We start from the raw sequence: 19,288 nt of genomic DNA on the forward strand, positions 1-19,288 counted from the left end.
TGTAAGGCACTGTAGTCTCACAGGATGTAACGCCACTTCATTGTAGGTTTTGTCAGTGCCGGGGGGGTGTAGGGTTCAGCAACTCAGATTGTACTGTAGCAGTAGCAGCCCCCTCATGACGTTGGTTGCAGTGGAGACAGTGATGTCAGCTATTCAACACATCTTACCAGACCCTAGGAATGTTGAAATGCAGGTGCCCTGATCCATCATGCATCTCATAAGTCAAAGCCCAGAGTCTGTGCCAATGTTGTCCATATCTTTCTCCAGGCAGGTAGCCTAGGAGCGGTGTTGCTGTGTCAGGTCACTAGTCCCCCCTCTTTTTTTGTGCTCTTCGCTTGAGCTGCTTGACCTGTTCATTTTGGGCACCACTTCTCTTCTTTTGTCCACAGTGGGCAGCTGTTGGACTCCTTTCAAGTAGCCGTTACTGCCATCTTGGACAGGTACCACAGCTGAGGTCTCCCTCTCCTTAAGACTTTTGCTGGCTCTTGAATTTTACGCAGGTGGTCCATGTAGAAAGCTGACTGTATATATACTATAGCAAAGTAAGGTATAGTGTGCACAGATTCCAGTGGATTCGCAGAGGCTTTACAGAGGCTTAGGGAGATAATACTAATGCTCTCTTTTGTGGTAGTGTGGGCAAGCAGTTTGGCTTATCAGAGGGCAGTGCTAAGCATTTAATGTATACACTCAAGCACAAAATGATTGCACACACTCAAAGACTAAATCCTAGACCAATGGTTTGTAAAAATATTACTTTGGTACTTTCTTACTAAAACCAAAGAAACTTAGTTGCAGCAGGTAAGTACAGTTTTCAAATTTCCTATACTTTTCAATGCAGAAAATGAATAAATAATGCAAGACTTCTGTTCAGCAATGTACGTACAATTTTGGAAATAGCAATGCTTTTCAATGCAGAAAAATATTAACTTGGTGCAATATTTCAATTTGAGCAGTGTTATGAATCAATCAGTGTCTTAAAGAGTACGGTTATTCACCCGTAAGGGACTCAAGACTGTGGGGGGAGAGGGGAGAGCTGCATGTCCGTTGAGGCGCTGGGGTTCAGCCGAAGAGGTAGGTCTTGAGGTCCTTCCTGAATTGAGGCTGTGAAGGCGATTGCCTGAAGTGGATTGGCGAGGTAGGAGAAGGATCTTCCTCCGGGTATGGTCTTGCGGATACGTGAGACGATAGCCAGGGCAGGTTTGGTGGAGCTGAAGTCTCTGGTGGGTACGTGGAATGCGAGGTGGTGGTTGAGGTACGCAGGTTCTGCGTCTTGTAGGGCTATGTAGGCATGTGTGAGGAACTTGTAGGTGCTTCTTTTGTTGACAGGGAGCCAGTGGTGGTCTCTTAGGTGGCTGGTGATGTGGGTGCGGCGGGGGATGTTGAGGAAGAGTCTGACAGCGACGTTTTGAATGTTTTGCAGCTTCTTGAGGAGGTTCCTTAATAATCGCTATTAAGGACTCGCAAAACGGGACTTTGATGAATCTGGGGGTTAGCAACACTGTCGGTTGAGCTCCCCAAGGCCCAGGGGCTTCGGGTGCAGGGATGTCCTTTAGCGTCGGGATTTTCTTATCAAAGCTGGTTGCGGTTGGGGGAGACTTCGTGTTCAGGCTGCAGGCATCGTCTTGGCATCCAGTGGGGGTTAGCCAACAATGAACTCTTTCTCAAGACTGCTGGGGAAACTTTTCAGGACTGGTGCACCACCTGGACTTGGGTTGGAGGCATCTGGTTCAGAGGTGGTCAGGACTCGCGGTTCTGGAGGGCTCAAACGTCCTTTGTCTTGGTTTCTTGGGGACAGGTCCGCTGACCTCGGGAGTTCTGGTCTTTTACAAAGGCAGGCAGTCCTCCCAGGGGTTTTGGAGGTCACCGGCTGCAGGACAGGTGGTTGTTTCTCGCAGGATCTTTGAGGGCTGCAGACAGGCCTGTAAGGCTGGGACCAACTCAGTTGGTGTCTGTAGTCTTTGTGGCTCGGACGACTCAGTGATGTCCTCTTCCTCCTTCTGGGGTCGGGAGGAGCTGAGGACTAAGGTCAGGGGTGTCCCTAAATACTCAATTTAGGGGCATTACATGGATTAAAAGCTAGTAGCCAATGTGCTACTTACCTTTAGGATGACTACACCCTTTGTATGTCCACTCCCTTTGGGGAGGGGGGCATACCCCTAACCATATTGGCTAGAATCCTCCAAAGCAATATGGAGGGTTCTCAAAGGAGGGAGTCAGTTCACCTTAGGGGTGGTCCTGGCTGAGAGGGGACACACCTCTCCTGCTTACTAATTTTCCCACCGACCTTGCTGCCAAAAGTGGGGCTTGATCAGGTGGTCAGGCATCTCCACTAGCTGGAGGGGCCCTGGTCAGCATAACAAAAGATGGGAAGACCACTTGAGTGGATTTATTATGTTGAATTGAACACTGGCATCAGTGTGGGTTTATTAATCTGAGATGTTTGATACCAAGCATCTTGGGATTCGGTGAAGCCATCATGGACTCGTAGTAACAAGCCCCCAACCCATGTGCTCAGTATGGCTTCACTTTGCACTTATAATGTCTACGAATGGACTTAGACATTATAGGGGCATACCTGGGGCATGCCAGGTCGACTCTTCGCTTTTATCTGCACTAAAACGCGCAAGCTGCAGTGGCAGTGTGCATGTATTTAGTGAGGGGTCTCTCAAGGTGGCATAATACATGCTGCAGCTCTTAGAGACCCTCCCTAGTCTTAAGGCCCTTGGTACCACTGGTACCTTTTACAACAGACTTATATGTGAGCCAGAGGTGTGCCAATCGTGGTAACAATTGTACAGTTTAGGGAAAGAGCACTGGTACTGGGAAAGTGGTTAGCAGGGACCCAGCACTCTACAGTCAAAGTTACATTCCAAGCCAGGCAAAATGTGGAGGGTGGGGGTACTGCAACAGAAACCCACTTTCCTACAGACCAGGTTCAGTAGCAGATCATCCTTGCTAGGTCACACTGAGAGGCTCAAATGCATAGTTCTGAAGGATATTGTGTGGATGGGGTGGAAATCAGCAAGAACAGTAAAAGCTGTGTCACGCCATAGGCTGAAATGCCACACCCCCTAATAGGGTCAGTTGATGCTACTATATTGAACTCATTAGGTTATTACAAGTACTGCTGGATTTGTAACTAGTAGTTTTGATCTTGGAAAATACTGATACTGCAGGGCTGAGTATTTCCCCCCGGATGAAACTATGATCCTTTTATAAGTTTTGTAGGTGCGTATGGTGGAATGACTATTTATCTGGTAAAAATTGTTGAGGGTAAAATACAAGGTCTGTGCAAACTTTGAATACAAGTTATATTTCCGAATAGGGCACAAACACCTGTTTGCACCCAGCGGCAGTGACCAGCCCAGTTGTAATTAGGGCTGTAGCACAAAATCCAGGAGTGAGCCAGAAATATACAAGGAGTACTCCTGGCTTACTCCAGGAGTTCATTAGGTAAGCCATCCATTTGTAGCAAAATCTTTTGAACCAGGCTGAGAAAGTATTACAGTACAGGGATTGATACTATGAGGGGTTAATACTATTGGGGAGTCTCCATTTATTGCCAATTTTCTTATTATGTAGGATACAATTTCGTGCAACAGGGCATATGAAGGGAAGAAGCTGTAAAGATTATTTGCATAAAAGAACTAAAACAGTAAATTAGGAGGTGGGCTGAATGAAGGGGGGTGGATATACTAGAGAGAACAACTTTGTGTGCTCCCCTCCATTTTTTTGGGAAACAGACTTTATTAAGTTTTCATATAATGCTCAGTCACATCTCATACATATTCAACCCCCATACAGTGGCCCTTCAACACTGGATCAATAATTATGCCCCCAGCATGACTTTGCCTCTCCTCGCCGAATCTGGTTTAGGCCAGCAGACTGTTCCACACAAGGAGTGAGGCCTTTCCAGCAGTGAAAATGATATCCCAGTTGACCTGAGATACAGTCCTGCAGGGCTGGATTGTGCTGCTCCTTACTTATGCCAGCACTGCCAGCCACTATGCTTCAGCGCAGAAAACAAAAAACATCGTCCCCCCCTCAACTCAACCCCCCCTCCCCCGATACCCCCCTCCTAACCCTACCCCCCTCCCTTCAGACATTTCGCTTTCCCTAACAACGCGTTCAGCTGCTCAGTATATGTTCCACACACTCCATTTGAGTCCTATGTCAGTAGTCCATATCTCCGCTAAGAGGACGCATCCACCTCCATGGCCACCCCTCCCATTCTCTCTGGTGTGCTCCCCTCCATGTTTGCAGTTGAAAATGTTTAGGTTTACGCCTGCTAGGCATTATTAAAAGGATATCTACCATATGTTGGTCAATTTACACCTAGGTAGTTACATGCTTTGACTGCATACATTTATGCAGGTGTAAGACTTGCGTACGGGATGGGAAGGGCGCATTGCAAGGCATGTTTAGTGTTGGAGATTGTGAATGCCCACAAACCTGTGAGTTTGAAAACTCTTGTCTCACCCTTACACAATCTTTAACAAAAAAAGAGGGGCTCAATGTGACCCAAGGGAAAATGGAGCTCCAGTATACTGTTGAGTAAAAAAGTTTTTTTCCGTTGGGAAGACAATACGTCACAGGTTACAGGTTACAAACATTCACTAGACTCTTTCATTTGTTCTTCACACTTATAACCAATATATTGAGGTTTTGGCAAACACTTAACAAGGAAAAAACCACGTGAAGTCAAATAATGTACATTTATTTATAATTAAAACCATGAATCCATTTACAAATACATTACAATTCATTAAAAACACAGAGACATCTAATGTGAAAGGTGGAGAAGAGAAAACGAGACAACACAACCTGAAAATAGTTGCAGATTTGCACCTGCCGAGGTCTAGAACATATCCCTTTCCAGAGTTGGTAGAGGAACAGAACATCCCCAAACTCGCTGTGATTGTGAGAGAACAAGCATTTACAATGCAATGGTTTTGCCTTTGTTAAAGTTTGAGCTATTGGCATTGCTCTTGACAATATTTTTATTTATGTTTTTTTTAACATAAATAAATGGCATTGTCATTTACAATGCCACTAGCTTGATCTCTCGCAAATGACACACACAAACACCCACAGAGAGCCCCCCCAATACACACTCAGAGGCCTCCCCACACACACACCCACACAGAGCCCCCCACACACACACCCACACAGAGCCCCCCCCACAGAGCCTCCCTACACACTGCGAGCCCCCCCCACACACTGCGAGCCCCCCCACACACTGCGAGCCCCCCCACACACTGCAAGCCCCCCCACACACTGCAAGCCCCCCCACACAGTGCAAGCCCCCAACACACTGCAAGCCCCCCAACACACTGCAAGCCCCCCAACACACTGCAAGCCCCCCAACACACTGCAAGCCCCCCAACACACTGCAAGCCCTCACACACTGCGAGCCCCCCCACACACTGCGAGCCCCCCCACACACTGCGAGCCCCCCCACACACTGCGAGCCCCCCAACACACTGCAAGCCCCCCCCACACACTGCGAGCCCCCCCACACACTGCGAGCCCCCCCACACACTGCGAGCCCCCAACACACTGCAAGCCCCCAACACACTGCAAGCCCCCACACACACTGCAAGCCCCCACACACACTGCAAGCCCCCCCACACACTGCAAGCCCCCCCACACACTGCAAGCCCCCCAACACACTGCAAGCCCCCAACACACTGCGAGCCCCCCAACACACTGCGAGCCCCCCCACACACTTCCAGAATTCCTGTATAATCGTGTCTATTCCTCTTAAATAAAATGCACTGAAACGAAACGCAGTTGTATGAAATACTGAATCGCATTTGTTCATGTCATCTGAGTGTCGTTTGAAGCATTGGATTACATGATGCTAAGAGACGTATTAAAGTTGTCATGTGCTAATCAATACATGCATTCACCCTTATAGCAGCACCTCACCCATCTCTGCCTTTATCTCCAGTTCAAGGATGCGACAACTTGACGCTTCTCAGGTCTCACAGGATCCATTCTATTTCGGACATACGAATAATGCAAAACACACCCAAGCAGTCCCAAAGCACCCAGCACAACTATCATATAGGTGCTGCGGCTAATTCCGCGGCTTCCCAGTTATCTAGGTCAATACTTAACACGGACTCTTCACAATACGCCATGTACCTCAATCCTAAAACAACCCACCACTCACGGCTGATCCACTTTCGCCACTTCTACATCAAAGCCCTTCCCATCCCGCGCTCTTTCCTGCTTTAATTCAGGCACACACAGAAGATATAGACGAGCACGGTGAGGATGAGGAAACAAAACACCCCATAAATCCTTACAATGAAAGCTGTGCATTCCCAGGTGGAGTGAAATACTTGTAAAAGCGCAGGTGATTCATCAGGCACTGGGGCTCAAGTGATTGGTCCCGTGGGACTGATGCCAACTCTTCCTTGCTGCTCAGAGTGACTGTCAAGTGCTGTCCGCGGGGAGATGTGCTTCGGAGCGACCAGCCGCGTCCTTTTTGGTCGCCATGGAGACAGACTAACATGCAAGTCCTTCTTCTACTAATGTAGCCTCAAGCTCATATGCTCAGTGTTATTACAACAGCGCCACCATGTTTCACTGCTGCATTGATCGTGGTAGCCAGTTTCTCAATTTTACACAACTAAAGGAGAAAATAAAATGTCAATAAAAAAGCCTTATTCATCAACTACGTTGTTTTCTTTCTACGTGTTTACTTTGAGTACTATCTAAATGTTCTAACCCTTTGAAATATTGTGCTCATAAAAAAGTAGTATAGCTTCCATCCGCTTTAACACTTATTCAGATAGCTTGCTCCTAAAATAAGTATTACAGGAGAGGAGTTATGCAGTCTGTCTCCTTCCTTCCTTTCTTTTTCAGGGCAGAGTGACCAAGTTAAAATGGCCGCTTTTTGCAATCCAAGATACAGTTAATGCAGGGCATTAATTCCCGGTGTTAAAGTCAGGGAGGCAGCTTCAGTGTGCCCCTGACATTTCGAGTGATGCTTTTTATTTTGCCTCACCCGTGTACAAGCATCTATGGGGAAAGCACGCGGGCACACGGGTGTGAGACATGAGAAAACCTATGCGCGTGTGTTTTTAACTCACATCATTGTGGGGACAGGACATGTTTGCACAGCGTGTTGAATCTGATCCAGCCCTGGATAACATCACATAACAAGCGGGAGGGGGCGGGAAAGGGGGGGTGGAGAGACGCAGAAGTGCCGGCAATGCCGGACCAGATTCGGGGGCGTTCCCGGCTTTCGGCTGACGTCGCGTGACGTCGGCAAAAGCCAAAGAATCTCGGGAACGCCCCCGAATCTGGTCCGGCATTGACGGACAGGCCCCTCGTCCAATGGCTAGGCTCCATTTATGGAGCCAGCCAATGAATGGCGAGGGCCGACCCAAAGCCACACTACAGTTCTCATCAGGTTTTCGCCTGCGCGAAAAAGATGCGCAGAGCGCATCTTTTCGCCAGGCAAAACCTAAAAAACGGTATTACACCTAGTCTCTGGCTTTCTCCAGTGCAGACTTTTAATGTGTGTACAATTCCAGGTTGCGAGATTACTTGCCTCAGGAAAAGCCACCTTACTCTCCAAGGAGTGCTTATGAATACTGCCACTGGGGCAGATTTTCAGAGATACTAGTGAGTATGTCTGTGAATTCCAGAAAAGCAAAAAATAGTTCAAACTATGCACTTTTTGTGAATTAGGCTTGCGTTGTTTATTTTAGAGAATTGTAGATAACCGCCGTGGTCTGTGCAGGTAAGAGCGGTGAGTCGGTGGGGCCGGGTGAGGGGGGATTTCGACGGACGATGACGAGGGAGCATTAAATAAATAATTACTTTTCCCTCTTCATCGTCTGTCGAAACCCCCCCCCCCACCAAACCTGGCCCCACTGCCCCACCACTCTTACCTGCATGGGCCGCGGCTGGAAGATAATCCTGTGACAGTATTTTGTTTATTTTGAGGCCAACAAATACAAATTTGAAGAACAATCAATATTTTTTTTAGAAATGTTTTTATTTTTACAACATTTTTGCCCCTGTATGATCCACTCTTTGCCATAGGGTAATTGAAATGTTGGAGCACTGGATGAATCTGCAATCACTCATACAGCTGGCTAGACGTGTGCTAATCAGTCAATCAATCAGTAGATTTGTAGAGTGCTACTTGTCACCCATGAGGGTATCCAGACACTTGCAGGGTCCAGTTGATTAGCTGAATAGCCAGGTCTTCAGTGACTTTCGGAACTCTGGAAGAGATGGGGAGGTCTGCAGGTGAAAGGGTATCTCATTCCATGTCTCCGCTGCTAGGTAGGAGAAGATGCGACATCCGCATCTGCTACGTTGGATGTGGGAGGTGAGGTTAGAGAAAAGGACAAGGAGCTGAGGTGTCTGGTGGGCTGATGGAAGTTCAAGCTCTGGTTTAAGTAGGCAGGTCCACAGTTCTGTAGGGCCTTGTTTGCATGGGCCGGGAGCCTGAACTGGCATCTTTTCCCTGCTGGGAGCCAGTGGAGTTCCCTGCAGAAGGGGGTGATGTGGGTTCGTCTAGGGCACGGGTACTCACAAACTTTCTCTCGGGGGCCAAATTTACAGTGTGGTTTGTGTCGGAGGGCTGCACCTTTGGGGGTGGGGTCAGTGGGCGGAGGGGGCGGGGCTAGGGGAACAAAAAAAACTGACCATGAGGTTGAACACAGGTCCCTGCAGCGGACGCCTTCGTCCACTGAGCCACCAGACCCGGCATACACACATCTCTTTCTCTCTCTCCCTCTCTCTCCCTCTCCCTCCCTCTCTCTCCCTTTACCTCCCTCTCTCTCCCTCTCTATCCCTCTCTCAACCTCTCTCTTCCTCTCCCTCCATCTCTCCCTATTTCTCCCTCGGTCTCACTCAAACTCTCACTCCCTCTCACTCCCTCTCTCTCCCTGACTCCCTCTCTCACTCACTCTGACTGTCTCACTCTCTCTCTCTCTGTCTCCCTCTCTCGCTCTCTGTCTCCCTCTCTCTCTCTGTCTCCCTCTGTCTCTCTCTGTCTCCCTCTCTCTCTCTGTCTCCGTCTGTCTCCCTCCCTTTGTCTGTCTCCGTCTGTCTCCCTCTCCCTTTCTCTGTCTCCCTCTCTCTGTCTCCCTTTTCCTCCCTCGCTCTCCCTCTGTCTGCCTCCCTTTCCCTCCCTTGCTCTTCCTCTGTCTGCCTCCCTTTCCCTCCCTCCTTTCCCTCCCTCCTGTGGTCTCCCTCTGTCTGCCTCCCTTTCCCTCCCTCCCTCGCTCACCCTCCCTTTCCCTCCCTCTCCCTTTCCCTCCCTCACTCTCCCTCTCCCTTTCCCTCCCTCCCTCGCTCTCCCTCTGTCTGCCTCCCTTTCCCTCCCTCCTTTCCCTCCCTCCCTCGCTCTCCCTCTGTCTGCCTCCCTTTCCCTCCCTCTCTCTCTCTCCCTCGCTCTCCCTCCCTTTCCCTCCCTCTCCCTCCCTTTCCCTCCCTCCCCATCCCTCCCTCTACCTCTGTCTGCCTCCCTTTCCCTCGCTCCCTCGCTCTCCCTCTGTCTGCCTCCCTTTCCCTCCCTCCCCGCTCCCCCGCTCTCCCTCCTTCTCCCTCACCCTCCCTCTCTCTGCCTCCCTTTCCCTCCCTCGCTCTCCCTCGCTCTCCCTCCCTTTCCCTCCCTCTCCCTCCCTTTCCCTCCCTCTCCATCCCTCACTCTCCCTCCCTTTCCCTCCCTCCCTCGCTCTCCCTCTGTCTGCGTCCCTTTCCCTCCCTCCCTCGCTCTCCCTCTTTCTGTCTGCGTCCCTTTCCCTCCCTCCCTCGCTCTCCCTCTGTCTGTCTCCCTTTCCCTCCCTCCCTCGCTCTTCCTCCCTTTACCTCCCTCCCTCCCTCTCCCTCCCTTTCACTCCCTCCTTCGCTCTCCCTCTGTCTCCCTCCCTTTCACTCCCTCCCTCTGTCACCCTCTTCATCTCACCCTGCCTGTGTGTGCCTGAGACAGCTTTCGTGCACACACACACACACACAGCCGCACCCAAGCACTTCACAGGTCTTTAAAAGACCATGTATATGTTAATGAGGCTTTTGTATTTCACTTCTTGGCGCCCCTGCAGCTCCACTCTGACTATCACTGGAATGCCCGGGCCCCCACAGAGCAGCAGAGTCTGGGCGCGCAGTGTTTGCGGACACTCTTTAATTTTTTTATGTTCTTTTTAAACACGGGTAAATTGTCTGCAAGGTCCGCGGGCCACCAGGGAAGGCTTGCTGGGCCGCTGGCGGCCTGCGGGTCGTACTATGAGTACCCGTGGTCTAGGGAGATCCAGGACGGGTCTGGCTGTGGAGTTCTGTATGGCCTGTAGTTGGAGGAGGAGGTAAGCTCCGGTTCTTGCGTAGAGAGGTTTGCCGTAGTCCAGTCGGCTGGAGATAAGGGCCTGGGTGACTGAGCGTTTTAATTTTTGTTGGCCAAATGTACTTTGATAAGAAATCTCTACCCCATTAACGATTGTATCTGAAATCTAACAGCTTGAACTAGGCCACGTCAGCACTGAAATGGCACAGTGCTCTCCACATTTGCCACATCTAGGCTGGAGGCGATAGAAGGCAAGGAGCCTTATTAACTTAGTGGGATTGAGCCTCCCTAATACTTAGACCAAAGTGAAATGAAAATGTTGTATCACAGAGGGTCCCTGGAAGCGATGTTTGGTGAGGTTACGTATTAGGAATTGGGTCTGGCTTATGACGGATAGGGCCTACTTCTAAAAAATGTTGACATGCAGGGAATCACGAATGTAGGTATGGAGCTCTGCTGTCCTTGGCAAATCTCTGGCCCTGCATTTATACACATTTGCAGGGGGTCACAACATCTTAGCAATACAGGAGGTTTGTGTGATCTCCTGAAAGGGCATTTTGCAAAGTGATCTTTTAGTACATAAATTACTTCACAAAATGAATGGTAGTTTGCAAAACACTCAGGGCCAGATATAGGTAATTCCGATTTACCTACTCTTAAATACCGAATCATACTGAATCGGTATTTAAGAGTAGGTAAATTGGAAGTAGGCAGATGTAGGTAATTTTTCTTTTGCAATTACCGATTCTGTAAGATTTGGTATTTACCGATTCGGTAAATACCGAATCGGTATTTCCCATTGATTCCTATGGTCCTTGAAGCCCATAGGAATCAATGAGAAATACCGATTCGGTATTTACCGAATCGGTAAATACCGAATCCTGGCAGGGGGAACGGGGTGTCACTTTGACACCCTGTAGCACCCCAATTGCAGGCTTGTGTGCCATGTGGCACACAGACATGCCCTAAGGGCATGTCTGTGTGTCACATGGCATAGGTGTACATGCACAGATGTGCATGTACACTGGAATTCGGTATTTTACCACCCCATAGGATTGGGTGATAAATACCGACTCCTAAAGGGCCTGTGGCACTCTTTGAGGTGCCAGCTACATCTGGATTTACCGAATCGGTACATATACCGATTCGGTATTTTACCGAATCTGTAAATTTACCGAATCGGTAAATTTACTGATTCAGTAAAATTCGGGCCCCCTACATCTCATAAACCAATTACCGGTCGGTAACGGCCGAAATCGGCTGTTACCGACCGGTAATTGGCGACCTACATCTGGCCCTCAGTGTGCAAGAATCAACCTGCTCTCTGTTCTTTAGACCCGTAATCCTGACATGGTCTTAGCTTTTTAGCTAGCATGGTGCAATGCTGAACTTTTTCACTGTCAGTACCTTCTGACTTGTGTATTTGTGTTTTATAATATTGTGCCATGAGATTATTGAACCCCTGCATGCCTTGTCCTTTATGATTTTAAATAATGAAAGTTGCCTTTTTGTATTTTCTTTCAAAGGGTAAGCCATTCATTCTTGTTTTTCTTTGTATCTTATTTCCTACAGGCGTCTGCTTCAGAATGGTAAGACATGAGCCAGTGTTTTATGCCTGTTTTGCTGCACAGATGTTATTTCAGTGAATCACTAATGGCCGGAAGCCCTCTGCTTTAGTATTGAAACCCAGCTTCCAAATCCTGCTGCTTAGAGCTCCAAACTTTATACCACTGAGTTAAGCAAATACATCTGTTTTAAGACGGCTCTCTGTGTTAAAGTACACAAGGCTAACGAAATATATCCTGCCTGCATGATTTTATTGCAATGTTTGACATTCTAATTTGGTAATGGTTAGTGGGGTGCATTCCTTTTGACTGATTCTGCGAGGACGTTTCTTGATATTTGTTATTGTTTTCTCAGTTACATATATTCTATTATAAAGAACTTCCCTAAATGTAAGCTGTCTGGCTTAGAGGCAGATTTAGCTGTTTGTGCGACTCATGTTTTCAAAGAAAATCTTAATAGAATTATATACCTAAATAGATAAATACATAAATGAAATTTCGGTCTCCCCTTTTCATGCCATTGTTCTGTTCTAGAGCCATTCACATTTTGTTTGCTTACTGCAGCATACAGCATGATACCACGACATTTTTCCATATCACAGGTGCAGAGCCGCCTGAAAAAGAGTGCACTTCAGTGACCGAGCAGAAAGGCCTGGACTGCCGAGCCACTCCTATATTTTTATATATTTTTCAAATATTTTGCCCAATGTATTTTGCATAATGCATATTTCTGCAAAGAAAGTGAAAATAAATACACTCGTGTTAAAGCCCGACCAGTTGGCATTGCCAGTGCTTGTATAAGATTGGGTCTTACTTCCAAGAGGGTGCTGTGCAGATTGATTCAGCGCATTAGATCTACAGAGGCCTAGTTCTTCAGCATTGGATCAAAGAGATTCACCGGCATAGTTGAATAGTTATACAATATGTGAGGATCACTGGACATTTGATTGATTACTGAAAACCTTTAGTAGCCGTGCCACATCACTAGTGACAAAGCCTCCAAAGACCCCTCTTTATTGCACAGACAATATAAATAAACACATCAAGAGACTGTAACCCTTGGTGCCTGCCTTCTGGTTATCCTTGGTAGAAATGGCAACCATGAGGCAATGCATAGTTCCTCATGTGAGTCGTTAGAGCAAAGCGTGGCATAGTCTGTCCTAGGTAAGAGGAGTGGTTTACTAGTGCCTGAATTGTGGAACTTTCTGATTTGTGTGGGCCGTGGTGCCTGTGGACCTTTCCCTGTCCTCCAGTGGCCAATACATATATTTTTTACACTGTTCCCACTGTTTTTCTAACAGCAATAAGTGGATACCTACTTATCTTGACATCCATGATACTGACTATGGGGAACTATATAATGGAAAGTCTTCTCATGATGTAAGGGGTCCCTTTTGGCGCCACAAGCCACACTTTAGACCATCCCATCATGATTCAGATCAATCCACATTAACTTAAATTCTGCGAATTATATACTCTGATCTCTCATATAGAACCCAATGGCCTCCTTATTGGGATGTGACAATAGAGACCCTCAGCGCAACCCACCTACCGGGTGTGTGGGACTGTCTTTACTAATCACCATCAGCGCTACTTCTACCGTTCCTTAAAACTCTTCTTAGACAGAAGACCTTTTAATACAGGTCGAAGAAAACTAGTGAAAATCATGGGCCTTGACCTTTGAGTTAACCTGAAGGTTTCCCTCCATCGCTCCCTTCTGAGTAGCCTTTACTTCTGAGACTCTCAACTGAAAGTGCTAAAACTGATTTCATAGTGGGCTGCCATGTGACCCATACTTCATTTAGTGGACTGGTTGGTTTCTCTGATTGGTGCCCTACACACGTTGTCCACAAAATGTCCACCTCCAAGATCCTCCTAAGACATGATCCGCAACAGAGGTACTCATGCTATGGGGAAAATTCAGAGTTGGGCGGAGTGCTAACCCGAATGCAAAGCGACACTGTGTTTCCCAGCGTGTTTCCCCTGCTGGAAGCAGGGAGAATCTGTTCGCAGACACAGGGCTGGGATTAGGAAAAACGCGCATGTATGACAAGAATGGAGAAGGACATGTGGGATTCGAATTCACAGGAATTAGGGTACCACATGTCCTTCTCCATTCTGGGCAGGGAAACTCAGAATAGCATGAGCAGAGGAGGAATTATCAGCCATAGTTAATAATTCTGTCCCAAGTAATCTGGCCGTAGATATTTGTCACTTTACTAATGGCACACACTAAGGGAAGCAACATTGAGACTATTCTACTTTAAAGCTAAGCATGTAAGCACTGACAAGTTCCAGTCCTGATGAAGACTCACCATAGAGCCTTAACCTAGAACTGGAATTCTCCACAGAATAAAACTATATCTTTTCCAGAAAGAAGCTCTAAGATGTCTCATAAACAACTTTCTAACTACCAGCCAAACCAGTTCCGAAGATCCCCATCATGGAGAATACATGTGCCCCTATAACATATTGGATAAAAAAGGACTTTGCTAGTTGGATATGTAATCATCTCAAGTTATATTATTCCTGAGAGTTGTTATTGTGTCTGTAAACACAGATGGTTAAGACAGTGACTGGTCACATTAACATTAATTCTGATGTAAATAATGTACTTAACATAACTGTATATTAATTACAAGCATTATTTGATTTGAAGATGTATATTTATAGTAAATTTTGAAATGCCCCGAAATCATGTTTTGCTTCTATTTGAAAATGCAGGTGTAAAGTACAATAAATGCAATTTATAATACATTTTGGAGCCGGGAATGATCAACAGCCGTTTAGAATTGTGCACGCAAAAATAGTATAGAATATATAACTTCAGTTGTGGACCTTCATGCTACAAAACGTATTACTTAACCTGCTCCCAGCATTACGAAAAGTAAAAAAAGGCCTTTGGTAGGATATTTCCAACTGCAGATTCCTCATCTTGTTTGAATTCTCCAATGTGCTTGATTGGGCCTGGAGATTTTTGTCAGTATTGTTCCTGTTTGCCAGCAGATGGCGTTGTGCAGCTCTGCATTGACTCTGTCCCACTCTGGATGTGATGCTGGAGCCACAGATAAACACCACCCCTGCATGCCGATATTAGTTTCTTTCTTTCCACGCCTTCGTACATGGACCCAGAGCTAGCTCCTTCTCCTCGCCAGATGACAAGCCCTTTTTCTTCAAAAATATTTTCTCCACTGTGCAGAGGAAATGTCACCTCCTAAAACCACAGGATTTAAATCTTATAATGATTTCCCAAACATATGCCTTTGACAGATCCCCATAAGGTGTGCTTCTGGTATCTTGGGTCAGGCCATAGCTCCAAGTCATGCGGGGTGCATGCCATGATGATTCAGAAGGCGATCTGAGTCCACGAAGCCAAACTTTATATCACCAAACATTGTCGTAAATAAACTAAAGGCCTTCCCGTTTGTAGTCATGGGGTCGCACCTGTTCCCGTTTGCGGTCATGCTTGTGCGACAAATGTTTATTGCACTTCATGTTTTAGGGTACATCCAGATCTAAGAAGAAACACAAGAAGGTAAAGCGGGCTTAGTCCCGGCCTCTTCACTCTCCTTAAGAGAAGTCGTAAGGACGTCAAGGTGCCCCATAGTCGAGCTTCCGGTCCCCTGCTGAGGGGCCAATCCCATGGGTAATTCTGATGCAACCCACGTTTTCAGGTCCATTGATGCTGCCACAGTAAAGTGAGGCATTTAAAGATACCATTGCTTGATATCTCCAGCACCTTGCCAGTTTCCTCTGGCACACCTTTGAGCCCACAGATCTGCGAAGCCTCCAGCTGGTGGGTCCGCCCTTGGCACCGGCTATGCCTTCTGAACCGCTTCAGATTCAGCTGTGATTCTGGAGGAGCTGATCCCACACCTTTTACCACGATCCACACCTGTTCCTGCAGGGTTGAGGTCTGCACAGATGCTGCCAGAGAAGGTCTTCAAGCCCATAGTGCTGTATGAAGAATGCCTTGTCAAAAGTCACCCTCCAGCACTCCAACAACTCTTTGGGTTGGATTCTTATCTGAGCTAACCTACATTTGGTGATGCAGGTTATGGTGGGGATGATTTTTCCCTACAATACAATGATGACACTTTCTATATGTACTGGCAAGAGGCCAGTGTGCTAGAAATGTCCCCTGACACAGAGTAGGTGTCCCCTCTTCGGTCCTTCGACAGAAGAGTCAGTGTCACTTGCCATGGTTATTAGAAGAACAGCCGACCTCCTGGACAGGCAACTACCTTCAATCGATTTAAAGATCAGCGTGCTCACAAAGGTCCTACAACCTCTGTACAATCTTCTTCTGAACCTCTACGCTCTTTTAATGAGGGACTTACTGATACCCTTATAGGCATTTGGGCAAAACCTTGTTTGTGCCCACCAGTGAATGGACATGTAGCACATTGTTAAAAGCCAGGCCCTGGTTACTGTTCCTTCCTTATGCAACACCCTATTTTGGAGACCATGATGGTACAGGCCTCCACCAGCACAGTCTACCAGCACAGTCAATTCCAATTCTTTCATCATGATCACGCCAGAGAGGGGCTTGAAGAGAATAGAGGTGTTCGGAAAGAGGATGTTCTCCATGGCCGGTCTGCCCTTAGATATGCCAACACCAGCTGTTTACTAGGATGCTATTCCCATGCATGATGTGGTGCTTTTTGGGGAACGTTCAGGCATCAATAATGGACATGCTTTTGGCGGCACCAGTCACTTTGGAGATATTACAGTCTCTGCCCTGGCGTGCCTCGAGGAAAGCAGGACTGCAGCATGCTCTCTCGGCCTTTATGTGGCCCTTGCATAAATACCCCCAACAGTTTCTTCCCTCTCGAGGCTTTGTAGGGATTTGGTTCACAGACCAAGCCAAGGCCCACCTCCACAGCATCAGACTCCCCAAGTCCTTTTGAGGCCTAGGTCAGCGATTCAGCCAACAATGTTCAAGCTGTCAGAGGCAGTGCACTGCTCATTCCCCCAGCCCTCCTGCCTCCACCACCAAACCCCTTCAGCTTCACATGGCAATTCCATTGAAGGCAACATAATGGGTGGTAGAGCATTACATCCAACAGGTGGGTACTTCAGACTGTCCAGCAAGGATATACCTTACTATTCCTCTCTAGTCCGCTGCATATTCCACTTATACCAGAGCGACTGTTGGTGGACCATTTGTCCAATGGGGGTCCAGACTGTTTTGGACAAAGGAGTCATTAAGAAGTACTGGCATCAGAGCTAGGCACTGGATTTTACTCCCATTATCTCCTGGTGTCAAAGAAGGATGGAGGCCTTCTTCATATTTTACATCTTCACCCCCTCAATTTCTTCTTGAAAAAGAACACACTCAGAATGCTCACAGTGACCCAAGTTTAATCTGCCCTGGATCCAGAAGACATATGGTAGCGCTGGTCCTGCAGGATGCCTATTTTCATATTCCTGTCCTGCAATCTCCTAGGGTGAACAACCTTTACAACGAAACTTTTACAACATACTACCATTACAACGCGGTCATTACAACGCAAACCATTACAACGCATTGCGCTGGGGGGCGCTCTAGGATAGGGAATAGATTTAATTTACTATCCAACACCTTCCCTAGTGTTCACGGGGACTGGAGTTGGAATAGTAAATTAAACTATTCACTATCCAGCACCCCAAAGCGCTATGCGTTGTAATGGATTGCGATGTAAAAACCGCGTTGTAAAGGCAGGGGTTGTAATAGCCTGCGTTGTAACGTCATACATCCATCTCCTAGGCATTACCTGTAGTTCGAGGTGGGCCAGGAGCATGTCCAGTTTTCCATTCTCCTTTTTGGGCATACCACTGCTGGTTGGGTGTCCACGAAAGTGATGGTGGTTGTTTCAACTCACCTTTGTAAGTTGAGGATACCATTCTTCCCTCACCTTATCAACTGGCGGTTGAAGACAGGCTTGCTACAGTCAGTCGTAGACCACCTCCAGACGATGGTGAAACTCTTAACTACTTTGTGGTTCTCAATCAATGTGCTGAAATTACACCTGACTCTGTCACAGAGGCTCCCGTTCATTAGAGCTGTTCTGGACATGGTGCAGTTCTTGCCTTCCCTCTAGTTCAACGAGTCGAGGACATTCAGGCTATGATCCAGATGTTTCAGCCTCGGTCCTGGGTTTCAGTGATGGTGGCTCTGAGACTTCTTGGCCTCTGTATGCTGCTGGTGGACTTCGTCAGTTGACACAAGCAGGCTCTGCAGTGGGATCTGAAGCCTCAGTGGGCACAGCGCCTAGGGAACCTGTCTGATTTCAGTAAGGTCTCAAAGGAGACTGCAAGAAACCTGCAGTGGTGGCTGATCCACTGTAATTGGACAGGTGGCATGATCCTAACCCACCCAGAGCTGACGCTGGTGACAGATGCATTGCTGTTGCTTCTGGGAAGTCCTCTGGGAGCTCAGAGGACACTGGCCTCTGGCAGAGATCCACCTCCACACCAATCTGTTGGAGCTGCAGGCCATTCACTTGGCAATGAAGAAGTTCCTGCCTTCCATCAAAGGGACGCTGGTCGATGTCTTTACACTACTGCTATGTGGTACTACAGCAAGCAATAGGGAGTCCCTGCGTCTCTGGAACTGGTTAAATATGCATGGCATCTCCCCTGTCATGAACCACCAGGACAGTTAAACTCAACTAGCGATACCTAGCGGATCACGAATGGCAGCTACACTCGGAGATAACATAGGGCATCTTCCAGCAATGCTGAGAATGCGCAATGTTAACACATTTGCTAGTTAGATTTCCTAAAAAACATTCTCTCAGAGACCTAGTCTGTCTAGAGTTGAGCTTGGGATTTTTTATGCCTTCTCACCTCTGCCGCTCCTGCCTACAGTTCAGAAGAAATTAGGAACTAATGGGTCCAAGTCAACCTAGTGGCTCCGGATTGGGTTCAGAGAGTGTGGTATTGTAACTTCTGGCCATGAGCATCTGTCCTACGATCAGGCAGCCGCTTCGGGAAGATCTTCTGTTGCAACAGCAGGGCAGAATCCTGAACCCAGGCCTGTACAACCTACACCTTCATGTATGAAGTTTGATTGGCACAGTTGACTACCTTCGATCTGCCTCCTGAAGTAGTAAATGTAATTCTAGCAGCCAGGCATCCATTTATAAAAACTGTTAAGGCCGGATACTGGGATAAGCTTGTGGCCTGGTGCAGCCGCTACGCAGACCTATTATGGGAAAAGTTGCTGGATGTTTTGCTTTTGCGCTGCCTTGAGCCCAACAAGGACTGGCTTGGGGCACTGTTAAAAGTTATTTGTTGGCCCTTGTGGACTTTTTGTGTTTACGGATCAACCATCCTTATTTAAATCACCTGTTGCGATGAGTGTTCTTAAAGATCTGGTTCCTATCTTTACACCTAAACCTTTTGTAATGCCACAGTGGGACCATAA

At 47.5% G+C, this 19,288-nt stretch overlaps 1 protein-coding gene across 1 annotated transcript in view; it reads left to right on the forward strand.

The window, feature by feature from the left end:
* The window catches only part of ACYP2 (acylphosphatase 2), a 760,277-nt gene that overhangs the window by 35,831 nt on the left and 705,158 nt on the right, over window positions 1-19,288 (forward strand). Inside the window, exon 2 of the mRNA XM_078649480.1 lies at window positions 11,885-11,901. Coding sequence (XP_078505606.1) covers window positions 11,885-11,901 — 17 coding nt within the window. The remainder of the gene's footprint in view (window positions 1-11,884; window positions 11,902-19,288) is intronic.

Source organism: Lissotriton helveticus, chromosome 6 (genome assembly GCF_964261635.1).
Source record: "Lissotriton helveticus chromosome 6, aLisHel1.1, whole genome shotgun sequence".
Lineage (NCBI taxonomy): Eukaryota > Metazoa > Chordata > Amphibia > Caudata > Salamandridae > Lissotriton > Lissotriton helveticus.